General features: G+C 50.5%; 1 protein-coding gene across 6 annotated transcripts in view; it reads right to left on the bottom strand.

Annotated features, from left to right (window-relative positions):
• fbxw7 (F-box and WD repeat domain containing 7) overlaps nucleotides 1–12,339 on the bottom strand; it is a 113,738-nt gene that overhangs the window by 635 nt on the left and 100,764 nt on the right. For all 6 annotated transcript variants that reach the window (XM_084686235.1, XM_084686234.1, XM_084686233.1 and 3 more), the window contains 7 exons: nucleotides 11,787–11,921; nucleotides 11,291–11,414; nucleotides 10,854–10,990; nucleotides 10,118–10,231; nucleotides 5,197–5,378; nucleotides 3,853–4,078; nucleotides 2,329–2,539 (listed from right to left, as the gene is read on the bottom strand). In XM_084686235.1, coding sequence (XP_084542361.1) covers nucleotides 2,329–2,539; nucleotides 3,853–4,078; nucleotides 5,197–5,378; nucleotides 10,118–10,231; nucleotides 10,854–10,990; nucleotides 11,291–11,414; nucleotides 11,787–11,921 — 1,129 coding nt within the window. The remainder of the gene's footprint in view (nucleotides 1–2,328; nucleotides 2,540–3,852; nucleotides 4,079–5,196; nucleotides 5,379–10,117; nucleotides 10,232–10,853; nucleotides 10,991–11,290; nucleotides 11,415–11,786; nucleotides 11,922–12,339) is intronic.

The raw sequence follows: 12,339 nt of genomic DNA, 5'->3' as shown, positions 1-12,339 counted from the left end.
GCAAGCCTGGCAGACACCAGATGAGAGCCCTTCACTCTACAGCCTCCTGTTAGCAATTTTCTCCACATTCCACCCCCAGACAGAGCACATTTGGCTAGAGGTGGGTAGGACTTTCTAGTCGTGATACGGCCAGAAAAGCCCTGCTCTTGTATCTTGGGCCGGCCGACTACGGAAGAGCATGGATAAGAGAGGAGAGGGAGATACACAGGGCTCAGGGGCTGCTCCAGTCCCACATCTGCTGTCTGACTCTGGAGACGGCTGGAATGGCAGAGATGTGTGTGTCCGTCAGAAACACCCAGAGTTGCCAGAAACACCCACAACCGGCAGAAACACCCACAGTTGGCAGAAACACCCACAGCCGGCAGAAACACCCACAGCCGTCAGAAACACCCACAGTTGGCAGAAACACCCACAGCCGGCAGGAACACCCACAGCCGGCAGGAACACCCACAGTTGGCAGAAACACCCACAGTTGGCAGAAACACCCACAACCGTCAGAAACACCCACAGCCGGCTTGATTGCTTGGTGTCTGAGACCATTGTCACTCCTTTCAGCAAAACACCTTAGACTGTGTGTGTGTGTGCGCGCTTGTGCCTGGGAAATGCGGATAACAAATTAAAATCAATTTGTACAAACCAAACAAACAAGACTTTCAAGGGCATAAAACATTAACGCTTTTTAACGAAGTTGCTATGGCAGCAACTGGACTCAAATTGTAATTATCAAGATATGAGACAAGTTCATTTCCTATGAAACCGCATTTAAGGGGGAAAACACACACACACACACACACACACACACACAACACCTGCCATCTCTTCTATTCTAAATGAAATATTACAGTTGCGTGGGCCCAAGTCCCTGGTGCCTGCCTTTGTCTTTCTCTGGTGCAATCGCAAGCCTTGCGTTTTTGTTCTTTGCTTTCCTGCCCCACAAAAATAATAATGACAATGTTCTGTGCCAGCCCCAGCCCCAGCCCCCACCTCTGCCCCCGCCCCAGCCCCCAGCTCTGCCCCCGCCTCTGCCCCCACACCCTCACCATCCCCCTTTCCCTCATTTCCACAACAAAGCGATCTCTCTTACTACCTTGTCCCTGGAGTACCCTCATCACACAGCGAGGGCTAACTGTACGGTCTGACGATTGTCTTATCTAAACGCACTAATGAACCATTGGAAATTGCCCACTGACCCAATTAGGTGACCTACAAACACCCCACCCAAACGTCTCAGAACCAAGCCGGCTCACCACATCCCTCACGGGCTCCGGAACAAGACAGACATCCCCCCTCTCCCTCCCCCTCTCACTTCACCCTCCTCCCCCCTCTCCCTCCCCCTCTCACTTCACCCTCCTCCCCCTCTCCCTCCCCCTCTCACTTCACCCTCCTCCCCCCTCTCCCTCCCCCTCTCACGTCACCCCTCCTCCCCCTCTCCCTCCCCCTCTCACTTCACCCTCCTCCCCCCACTCCCTCCACCTCTCACTTCACCCTCCTCCCCCCTCTCCCTCCCCCTCTCACTTCACCCTCCTCCCCCCTCTCCCTCCCCCTCTCACTTCACCCTCCTCCCCCCTCTCCCTCCCCCTCTCACTTCACCCTCCTCCCCCGCTCCCTCCCCCTCTCACTTCACCCTCCTCCCCCGCTCCCTCCCCCTCTCACTTCACCCTCCTCCCCCCTCTCCCTCCCCCTCTCACTTAACCCTCCTCCCCCTCCTCTCACTTCACCCTCTTCCCCCTCCTCTCACTTCACCCTCCTCCCCTTCCTCTCACTTCACCCTCCTCCCCCTCCTCTCACTTCACCCTCTTCCCCCTTCTCATTTCACCCTCACAAAAAGAGACATCCCTTTCTTTTGCAGATGCTATGGGGCGGGCACGTGCGATGACAACGTTGTGTGTGTGTGTGTGGTGACAGCGGCCTGCGGTTCTCCGTGGAGGACAGAGTGGAGTTCACTGGATGCTGCAGCGACTGGACAGCCAGGCGTCTCTCTCTCTGCGTTCCCTGACAGAGGGACGTGGAAGGCAAACGGAGCCTGAGCCAGGGGACAGGGTCTCTGTGTGGAGCTGGTGGCTGGCGGCCCACGTCCTGGCTCCGGCCCATAACCCAAGCTGGGCACTGCGCCCATCTCTCCCTCTCATAGGGGGTCCCAGCCCTGCCTGCCTGCCTGGGCCTCCCAACTTCCATATTCACACCCACACTATTTCCAATCCTGTTAATTATCCTCATCGTGTCATCCCCCAGTTATAGAATACCCCCCTCCCGCCCGACCCAGCTCCCTGCTGTCGCAGTGCGGTCACTGTGCGGTCACTGTCGTGGTCACGGTGGGGTTAACCTCACCTTGCAGCGTCTGCAGGCACTGGCCCGTCTTGATGTCCCAGATCTTGACGGTGGAGTCGGCGTTGCCCGACACCAGGATGTTGTCCTTGAGCTCCATGCCGCTGGTGAGCGACTGGTGACCCGTCAGCGTGTGGATGCAGTTGCCCGTCTCCACGTCCCAGACCCTGATGGAGGTGTCCAGTGAGCCACTCACCACGTGGATCCCATCAAACTGGGGGAGGGGGGTTACATGTTGAAATACAGCCCCAATACATTGTACTACAATACATACTATATAGATAATATAATAAACTATTATTTACATGTAATAAACTGAAAGATATAGTCTGGATGCCAGCCCGACTTCGCCCCGCCCACAAAAACATTTGGTCGGAAGTTGGGTCTGGAGGGTCTCGTATTGGGAACAACTATATAAAACCAGGGCGGGCTTTATACGATGATGGACAGATGATCAACAGTAATGTAATCAACAAAGTCACAAAAGAGCCCTTGGGTTGAATTTGTTTTCAACAGACAACATATTACTTTGCTCTGATTGGTTGCAAGTCTATCCAATTGAGCGAAGAGGCATTTGTTTTACGAGTTCGGTTGAAACACGCCCCATACTCACAGCCCAACGGAGAGTTTTCAGACTCATATTCTGACTAGCATTATGAGTATGACAACGTCAGGCTATGAAAGATAAGGACATGACCCCTGACAGGCATGACCCCTCTCTGAAGGTGATGCCAGCAGAGTAAGTGCACAGTCACAGTGTGAGAGGGTCATCTCAAACCATCAATTAACCTCCTCACCTCGAGCTCTCTCACACACACACACGCTTCAAAAGGTCCGTTTATGAATCAAGTCAATATGGAGATCCCATCGGGGGGTAACCCCCCCCCCCCACACACACACACACACTCTGTCTTTGAACACAGACGAGGCTCCTGTGTTTACATGGCGAGCACCTTCTTACAGGAGGAACAGCGTTTTGAAGAGCAGAATAGATGCACAACCTTTATAAATAATTGCCTAGTCTACTGGGGAATGTCCATCCAGTTTTCCAGCTGCATTAGGCAAGCTAGCAACCCAGTTGCACATTTTCAAAGAGATAGTCATTATCATAATTTAGACGGCTGCGTTCAGTGGTTTCTGTAAAGGGACTCGATTAATGTTAAGGACTCGCGTCCTGCAGTTGGTAAAATGCATTAGTTTCTAATCTCTTACTGCAAGAACCAAAAAGTTCAAAAGAAAAATCGGATAAATCTTTCAGGTAGGCTGAGGGGATATACTAAACGGCATCGTAAAATGTTTGCTGGTTGAGTATACTATTTGTATGTATGTGTGTGTGTGTGTGTACAAGGATACCTGTGATTAATAGTGTTGTGTTGGAAAGTCCGACAACTGCAATTCAGTTCGAACTATAAACTTCAGATCCTTGATCTTCCGATCCTTGATCTTAAGTCCTTTCGAGACAAACTATTTGTACGTCGCTTTGAATAATATCTAAAGGAGTCCAAGGTAAGTGGGAGGAGAGCTCACCTGTAAGGAGTAGACTCTGTTGGTGTGTCCCTGCAGCGTGTGGAGGCAGGTCTCAGTCTCCGGGTCCCACACTTTCACCATGAAGTCGTAGGCGCCGCTTACCACACGGCGGCCGTCGTACTGGACGCAGCGCACCGCTGCCACGTGGCCCATGAGGACGTGTAAACACTGGCCCGTTTCGATGTCCCAGACACGCAGCGTGGCGTCGCGGGACCCGCTCACCACCCTGGGAGAGAGAGGAGGAGCGCGGCCCCCGTCAAACAGACGTTGACATACTCCACGCTTGTTTCCTCGGTCGACTTAACAACTGTCTCTCTAATGAGATTTGTATTGAGCGGTAAGTTGTAAATGGTCGAAATATGCCTCGAATTTTTTATGCTCAGCGGCACTGATTCTGAATAGAGAGTAGTTTCTCAACTGCGCACATGAACTAAACCTTCTCCCTTGAGTCCGTTTGGCAAGAGTGCATTCAACAGCTGTGGCATCACTTCCTCTCACGCTGACTGCACACAAAAGAGCCTGATAAATAACATTCACTTCTTAAGTCATTTTGCAGGTGAAAACTCGACAGTTGTCCTCTTGTCTGTACTAACACAAAGCATTCGCAGAGCACAATACACCCTGTTCTAACTGTAGGACCTCAATAGCCACCGCCTGCCTGCCTGCTAATTTATAAAATGGCTCCTGGCGCAACAAAGATGGAGATCGCAGACGCGCTCTTTCACCGCTGGCCATGTTGCCTGGCGGTTCCTTCCGCCGAGTGACTAATCAAATGTTACACAAAACCAACGTGGATCGCCCAGCCCCCATCCCTCCGGGGCGGAAGGAAGGAGCTAGTGAAGTCTGGAGAGAGCGGAAGACAGCTCGGCCTGGCTAGCTCTGTTCTATTCAGTCCCTATGAGCTGCTCGGTACACTTCACAGGACACATTGTCAAGTTCTAATGTGTGGCAACGTACTGCTCTTTTGACAGTGTACCGAAGGCGGCGAGATTCCAGGAAGGAAGAGGCTTATCTCTATAACACAGCGAGTGAACAGTCATTGATTTGTGCATCAAGGGTGGATAAGGTCGGGGATTAGGTCAGAATTTCAAGAAAAAAATTTTTTAAGGCTGGAAGTCCCATTTCTACAGGAATTTACATCAAATAAACATGCAGTGGACCAAGGGCTTGTGTTGACCTAGATAGCCTTTCAGGATACCCAACCGTAAGAAACGACACTGATAGGAAAACACACAGAGGGGAGGCCTGAGGTGGGGCTTGTCTGTTCTCGGGAAGGATTCAAAAACGATGCCGCATTCAGACAAACAGAGGAACCAGTCCAGCTCCAGGATGAAGCCGACCTACCTTTTCTCGTGCAGGTGCATGCAGCGTACAGTTGAGGTATGCCCGTACAGGGTGTGGATACATTCTCCTGTCTCAGCGTTCCAGACCTTGAGCGTGCGGTCAGTGGAGCCACTGATGATGATGTTGTCCCTCATCTGGGACGACCAAACGCCCCCCGTGTGGCCCACCAGCGTCCGCAGACACTGCAAGCGAGCAAAACAAACGCACCCTTAAGTACGGACATTCAACATTTCTCTCGATTTGAATCACGCAAGGGATACGGTGCTGTATAACATCGTGTTATGTTTCACAGCACCGATGAACACAGTAGAATGTATCCTAAGACACTGGCTGTACCCTAACCTCCTGTTGACTCAAGGAAATGGAAAAGGGATTTAAATTGCTCTGACCTTTAAAAATCTCTACTCAGTCTATCCATACGTTCTACCACGACACCCAGGACAAAGTATCTTTTTGACCTTTCGCTGAACTAGTGTAATTGCTTTTACTTATCTGGAAGAGAATGCAGGGGCCTGTTTCATAAGGAAGGATAGAAGGATGGATGGTGGTAATAAGAAAGTGAGTAATTCTTCCTCATTTGGAACGGTAGATTAGCTATTGATTACCATGATTATGGAAATCTTTCTCATCTATTCAATTTGTGCCTCCACCCTTATAGTCTCACGAAATTTAATTATCCCCAAGTGTATTTAATTAAACTTTTTCTCTTTGTTTGAGGGCAAGGGAACTTCGGAAAGCCGGCTCCATCCATCGGGTGATGGTGCTTGTTATGATTGGTGACGTGAGCGGGGTGTAAAAGCGTCAACGGATGCTGCGCCGTGTGACCTTTCAGAGGTGGTTGAGGAACAGTGCCAATGGCGAGTGGCAGAAGAGAGAGAGCAAAGTTCCGTCTTCACGACTCTCCTTCTCTCTCTGGTGATAAAAGGAATTGCTTCGTTAAACTTAGAGGCCGAAGCGAGGCGACCCTTCTCTTGACCCCCCGCTCGGCCATGTTTACGGGTGCCCCTGTTGGTCTATTTCTATTTCACACAAGTCCCCCTGAACCCCGGGCTTTAATACACACTTATCGCAGAGAAGTACTGAGGACAGTCCCATCTAGCTGTTTGGTTTTGTTTAGAGACCCACTGCAAGTCTCTTTATCAAACAGTTATAACTCCATATACACCAACTTGGAAAGGTGACAAATTCTAAGTGAAATGGAAAACGTCCTAGTCTGTAACAGGCAGAATCTGTTGAATAGCATGTTTGAATGTCAGAAAGGCATACACAGATCAATATAGAATGAAGTCCAAGTCACAATACGATGTAGGCAGCTGCCATTGAGTTCAGAAGCAAATCCGTACTCTTAGAATTCTGGCAACAACTTTATGTTCTAAGAATGTGGAGGCTGTCTTCAGCTCCCCGGTGATTCCAGCCTACTCAAGCCGCGTCAGAGAGAACAGGACCCCTGAAATGAACGGGCTTAGGCGTCTGTTTACCTGCCTGAGAACAAATAAGAAGGGAGATTAGGTTGTTTTTGAGGGTCTGGTTAAGACCTTTTTGGAGGACATGAGTTGGAGCCAATCATATCATTCTATTTACCCTCCTTCTACCTGATCTTCTCAACAACTTGTATCCCATCATTATTGATGATCACACAGTCAATGATCAGTTAACCAGGTTCTTAGTCACACCAATTTTATATCTGATCCTATCCACCGCCCGGTGAGCAAATCAGACATTTTTGGAGTGTTACAAACACCCCTCCCCTCCACACACACACACACACACAGCCTGTGTATGTGCCCTGCCCGTGGTGTGATGGTGGGCGTCTGCCTGCCTGTTTGTCTGCCATCTTAGATCAGCCTGACAGCCAGGGAGGATGTTGACTGGCACCAAGGACTTGCTCCGCTGAGCAGCAGACAGCTGCCTTTGAAGCTCAGGATTTCTCCATGCAGAGCTTCCAGTGTGTGTGTGCGTGTGTGTGTGTGTGTGTGAATGCCCGTGAATGGCGAACGTGTGTGTGTGTGGTGAGATCGAAGCTCGACAGCTTTCATTGAATCCGAACGGGGGGGGGCCTCAGATCGAGAGGACAGTGCTATCAAGTATTATCTTGCATCTGGGGCATTCCTCGTCAAATTAATGTTTTAATTTATATTAGGGCAAAGTGGATGTTGCCAAAAAGATTCATTATGGCTGTTGATGCAACAGAAAAGACAAAATGAGCACCGAAAGGCATGAACCATGGATCCATTTTTTCTTTTATTTGTAAGTAGGAACCCAATTCCTGTTTTCATTACTTCACCAAAGAGTGCACCCCTCGAGGAAATGAGCAGAGTGGTTTTACAAATAATCTGCTGGTGCAATTATTCAGTGACAGCGAGACAGCAGGGGTCCAGTTCAGTCTTGTACTGGAGTGCCGTACAGGTTGAGTGTAGAAAGGAACTCAGGAAGCAAACATGAAAACCCATCCAAGCCCTTTCCCAGTCTTGAAGCACTATTGATCTTACAAGATTATAAAATCTATCCTACAGCCTCTGAACATGCAGAATCAATTAAGATTCATGCGTAAGGATTATCATATTTCCTTAATTATTGGTTCCAGGAACAAGGAAATACTATTGAGGCAACACTTATTATTTACAATGATGCCGTACAATTAAAAAAGGTCAACTATGCCTTCCAATCCTGAGCTGTTGTCCATATCTGTTGATGGACCATGTCCAACTGCCCTTTTTAGATTACATTACATTTGAAGTCCTTTGCGTCCTCCCTATAAAAGATTCAAAAAAGCACATATCTTCTTTCTTCATATCCATCATGGTGATTGAGCCAAGATTGAAAGTGATCTCAAACCAGATCGTATCAAAGCTTATGATGGAACCACAGCCTTTCTTTGTGTGACGCCTGGGAGACAGCAGAAATGCTGGGAATTCAACTGCAACATTCCTCACTTAAGCTGACTACGCTGATCTCCCAAAAGTGAAAATTGTGCTGTTGCTGCAGTGAGGGGGCAAACTATACGAAGAACAAAATGAATAACCAGTATGATGTGTCATGCACATGTTGAAGGCCCTTCCCCCCCCCCCAGAAAACTGACAGAAACTGGAGAAAAAATCTCCTTTTCTGGGAGTCGGGATTCTGATGGCGGAGGGTTCTACTCCATCTCGTATCGATCCTGGTGGTGAGTAAGCCTGTTAGTCCTAGAGTTAGCTGTGGGGAAATGGCTTGGCTGAGCTCCCCTTTCAGACTTCAGGGTTTTCAGCACTTAAGCTGGGCCTCGGAGCGGAACACTGAGGCGGGACCTCCACCCCCACAAACACAGGCCAAGGTCAGACAAACAAGACAAGCAAGAAGGCCGCGGAAGGGAGTGGGGGGCAGAGAGATGCTGCAGAGTGCCTCTGTGGCAGCCAGCTGTCTTCAGTAAGAGGACAGTAGTGCTGCCTTCGTGGGAGTCTTCAAGAATGAAGCACAACAGGCCTGGTATGTCACACGAAGGGGTGATGGATGGTCACAGCCAAGGTCTCCGTCCGACGGAGACTTAAAAGGACTACTGGGAGAGAGGCAAGCGTCCGAAAGAAAATCCTTTACTGAAGAGAAGGAGCATTTTCGGGGGGGGGGGGGGGAAGGCGGGATGAAAAGGAAACCTAGTTGCAGCGTCATCCTCCTGTCTTCTGCTTCATTGTCGCTCTGGCTTCGGCAGCCGTTTCAAATGAGATGGCCGACTGCTTAATTGGCTGTTTCCTTCCGCTGAGGCATCCCCTCGGGTGGCGTGTGCTTGCTGAAGGCGAGCTACGCTAGACGTGACGGTAACTACCTGCAACAAGCCCACCAAGACTTCCCTCTTAAAACCAACCCATTCCTGCACCAAGTGTTATGGGGCGTGTGATAGAAACACGGCAGTCGTTTTTTTAATAGCTCAGGTGCATTCTGGAATGAAAAGGCGTAAAACCTATCGCTCTCGTGGTGTGAGTAATCACAGTGTGGGCCTGCACATCTGTCCCGATCTCATGCAAGGTGGCGTGAGCTTCAAAGCGAGCTGCCATGTCATCCGGATAGTCGCCCGATGGTGGCAGGGCGCCAGTCAGTGTGGCGAAGCGATCCGATGACCTTGACTGGACCCGTTCATATCTGTTCAATGTTGGTGATCTGTGTGTTGCCGCCTGGCTGTGTGCCAACCCTCTATCTTTGAAGAGGCAGCTGAGCAGCAGCTGCAGTACCCTGCATCTTGGCTCTTGAATAAGAGATGGAGGGGGGAAAAAAAATCAAAGCTACGGTACACACACACGTGACGTTTAATGCACCCCGCTATAGGGCATGCCAATGTCATTTCTCCATTCCCTTCACGCGTTCTTAAAAAAAAAGAAAAAAAAGAAAAACAAGCGAGAAAAAGAGAAATTGTATCAAGGCGTGTCCACTGTGAAAAGGGAGTCCAGCGTTGGGGGTGGGGGAGGCGATTTACGAGGCGGTGGGAGCGCCCGTCTCTGGCGGCGTCCACCGCCACCAAACACGGCCCCTGTAGCCCTGCGCTAACAGGCCCCATAAAGCAGCCGCGCCAGCTGCCTGTCACGCCTCGGCCGCCGTCATGAATACTAACTGCGCCTGAGGACGTTAGGCCTAAACGTAGGAGGACAGCAGGGCGGGAGGAGAGAGGAGGGAGAGGGGGGGGGGGGGTCGGTAGAAGGACAAAATGGAGTTCCTGGGAATATATTGCGTGGCATGTGATGGTGTTTTGGTGTGTGGTCGTACTGATCAATTACGATCACGCCGGGGCAACGTTTCTTCTGAGTGTAGCGAACCCTAAATCAAAAACATGCCACCCTTCAAAGATGAAGCTCTGGCCATAAAACCTGCATGCTATCATTAACCATGGGGTGATCACAACTGACTGTTCTATGGATCTGGGGGTTCTACAGGGGGGGGCGGGCGGGCGAATGCGTACCTTTCCGTTGACCGCGGACCACACCTTCAGCGTGTTGTCGTCGGAGCCGCTCACGATGCGGTTGCCGCAGAACTGGAGGCAGGTGATCACGTGGTCGTCATGACCTTTCAGCACCTGGGGGGCAGAGAGAGGGAAGGAGGAACAAGAGGGAATGTCAGCAAATGACACACAAACGGGCAGACTGAAGGATTGTGTGTGTGTGTGTGTGTGAGAGAGAGAGATTTAGCGAGCTGATTGTGGGTCACAGAAGTGCTGACTCCACGCTAATGGCTACGCGCTTCAGGAATGCAGGAGAGTGTGAAGAACGTGGCAACTGTGAAGCCGACGTCACAAACAGGCCGCCAGGACCCCGCAGGCTTTTAGAAAATGAGCGGTAGCATACGAGGCACATTACCATGATCGCTCTGGCGTGCTAGCGGAGCTACATTTATATGTACAGTTACGAAGCGAGGGCAGGAGCCAGATGCAGCCGGTAAGTGTCGCCTCCATGCCAAAGGAGGAGACAAGGTCTGGGGTGTCCTGGACGAAGGGGGAATTACAGGGGGAAATTGACCTTTCTCTGACTTTCCATGAAATGAACACTCGCGACCTGTATCGGGTGGGGCAGCTCAAAACGGCATTGCATAAAATCTACGACCGACAAAAGGTTTAAACGGGATGTCGAAATTTGTATCGATGCCACGTTTTGTTAATTTGTCGGCTATCGACGCTAGATGTGAGAAGACGCCAGACCGACCTTGGGCGACTTGAGGTCTCCTCTCCTCCAGTTGGTGTCTATCCTGTGCTGCCTGATGTAGGCACTCTTCCAGGGGCTGTGGGTGAAGCCGGGCTTCACGATCTTCCTCTTCCTGGGTGGCAGAGGCTCATCGATGCCTGTGGAGAGATCACCTGCACGTGAGACATGCGCGTCTGAGCCAAGGACGCTGGGAGATTTGACCGCACTCTATGCGTACGTTGTTCATTTGCTCGACATGAAATAACCAGTGGAAAGGAACGAAGGAACAAGAATACTACTTCACGGGTTCATTCAAAGGGAGTTATTTTGATAGGGATCCCGCATGTAATTACATAGAATCAGCGGCAGCACTGATGCCTGTCATGGCTATAAAGAGTTTCGGAGTGCTCTCATTGGCTGAAGGCATGCCTAGGACCGGGGCTAAAGAGTGGACTTACCCTCTTCCCTGCACTTCTCCCTCCACAGCAGGTTATCTTCCGCTAGGATGCGCCAGTAACGACACGTCTGCGCTGCTTGGAGCAGATCCTTTGGCTCCAAGAAGGACAGCACGTACAAGGCCAGCTGCCGGGGGGGGGGGGGGGAGGGGGGAAGATGACAGAGGAATTATTTCAGTTTACTCTTTTGAAGACTTTTGGTTTTGTGAGGAAGTTATGGGGGGGGGGGAGCCAGAAACATGCAAGGAGAGCAGCCTGATGAGGCCAGCAGAGGCCAAACTGGTTAAACAAAACCTCCCATGCTGCTTTGCAGGTGACACCTAAAACAAATGTGCTGGAAGCAATGGCTTCTTGCATTCACTTTACGATAACTAGGAAAAAGGCCAGCGTTGTGAGAACCACGGAGAGGTGTAGAGGCTGTGAAGAGGGGGATAAAAGGGTGGACGAGAGGGATGGAAGAGAGGAGGAGGAGTGTTGGGAGGGTTCGGAGGGCTGGTACCTCTTTGGGTAGCAGGGAGATGAAGTCCCGCTGAAACTGCGGCTCGATCACCTGCATCATGTGCTTGACCTGTGTGGGCTCGCAGCTGTCAATCAACTCATCCAGTGCCAGCAGCTTCTCTGGGCCACTCCAGCTCTGAAACACACATGCAGGAGAGCACAGGGTGAGAACAGGAGAACTCACAGTTGTGTGTGTGTGTGTGTGTGATTGAACTTGAGAACAAATTAAGGAAATGTTGTCATGTTCGTTTGAAGTACTTCCATCCCAAGTGCGAGAACAGCCCCTACTCTGTGAACTGGAGAGTATGTACTGGAATGCAGGGTTAGAAGCTAACGTGCATAATTGCAAATGTATGTTTATCTGCCCGTGAGTGTGTGCGCACAACAAATACATCCCCCCCCAACAGAAGGCAGTTGCCAGAGGCACCTGCCCTCCTATGCTAGCGAGAGGCACATTAAAGGACCATTTCCACATCAAGCGCTGGCCCTCATCAAGGCAGTAATTATAGCTCTGTGGGGGAATGTTCTAGCATGAATGCTTGAACAGAAATGTG

Source organism: Hypomesus nipponensis, chromosome 22 (assembly GCF_054491055.1).
Source record: "Hypomesus nipponensis isolate SF chromosome 22, ASM5449105v1, whole genome shotgun sequence".
NCBI classification, from domain to species: domain Eukaryota; kingdom Metazoa; phylum Chordata; class Actinopteri; order Osmeriformes; family Osmeridae; genus Hypomesus; species Hypomesus nipponensis.
Note: the sequence above shows the minus strand (reverse complement) of the source record. Positions and strands in the feature narration are given on the sequence as shown.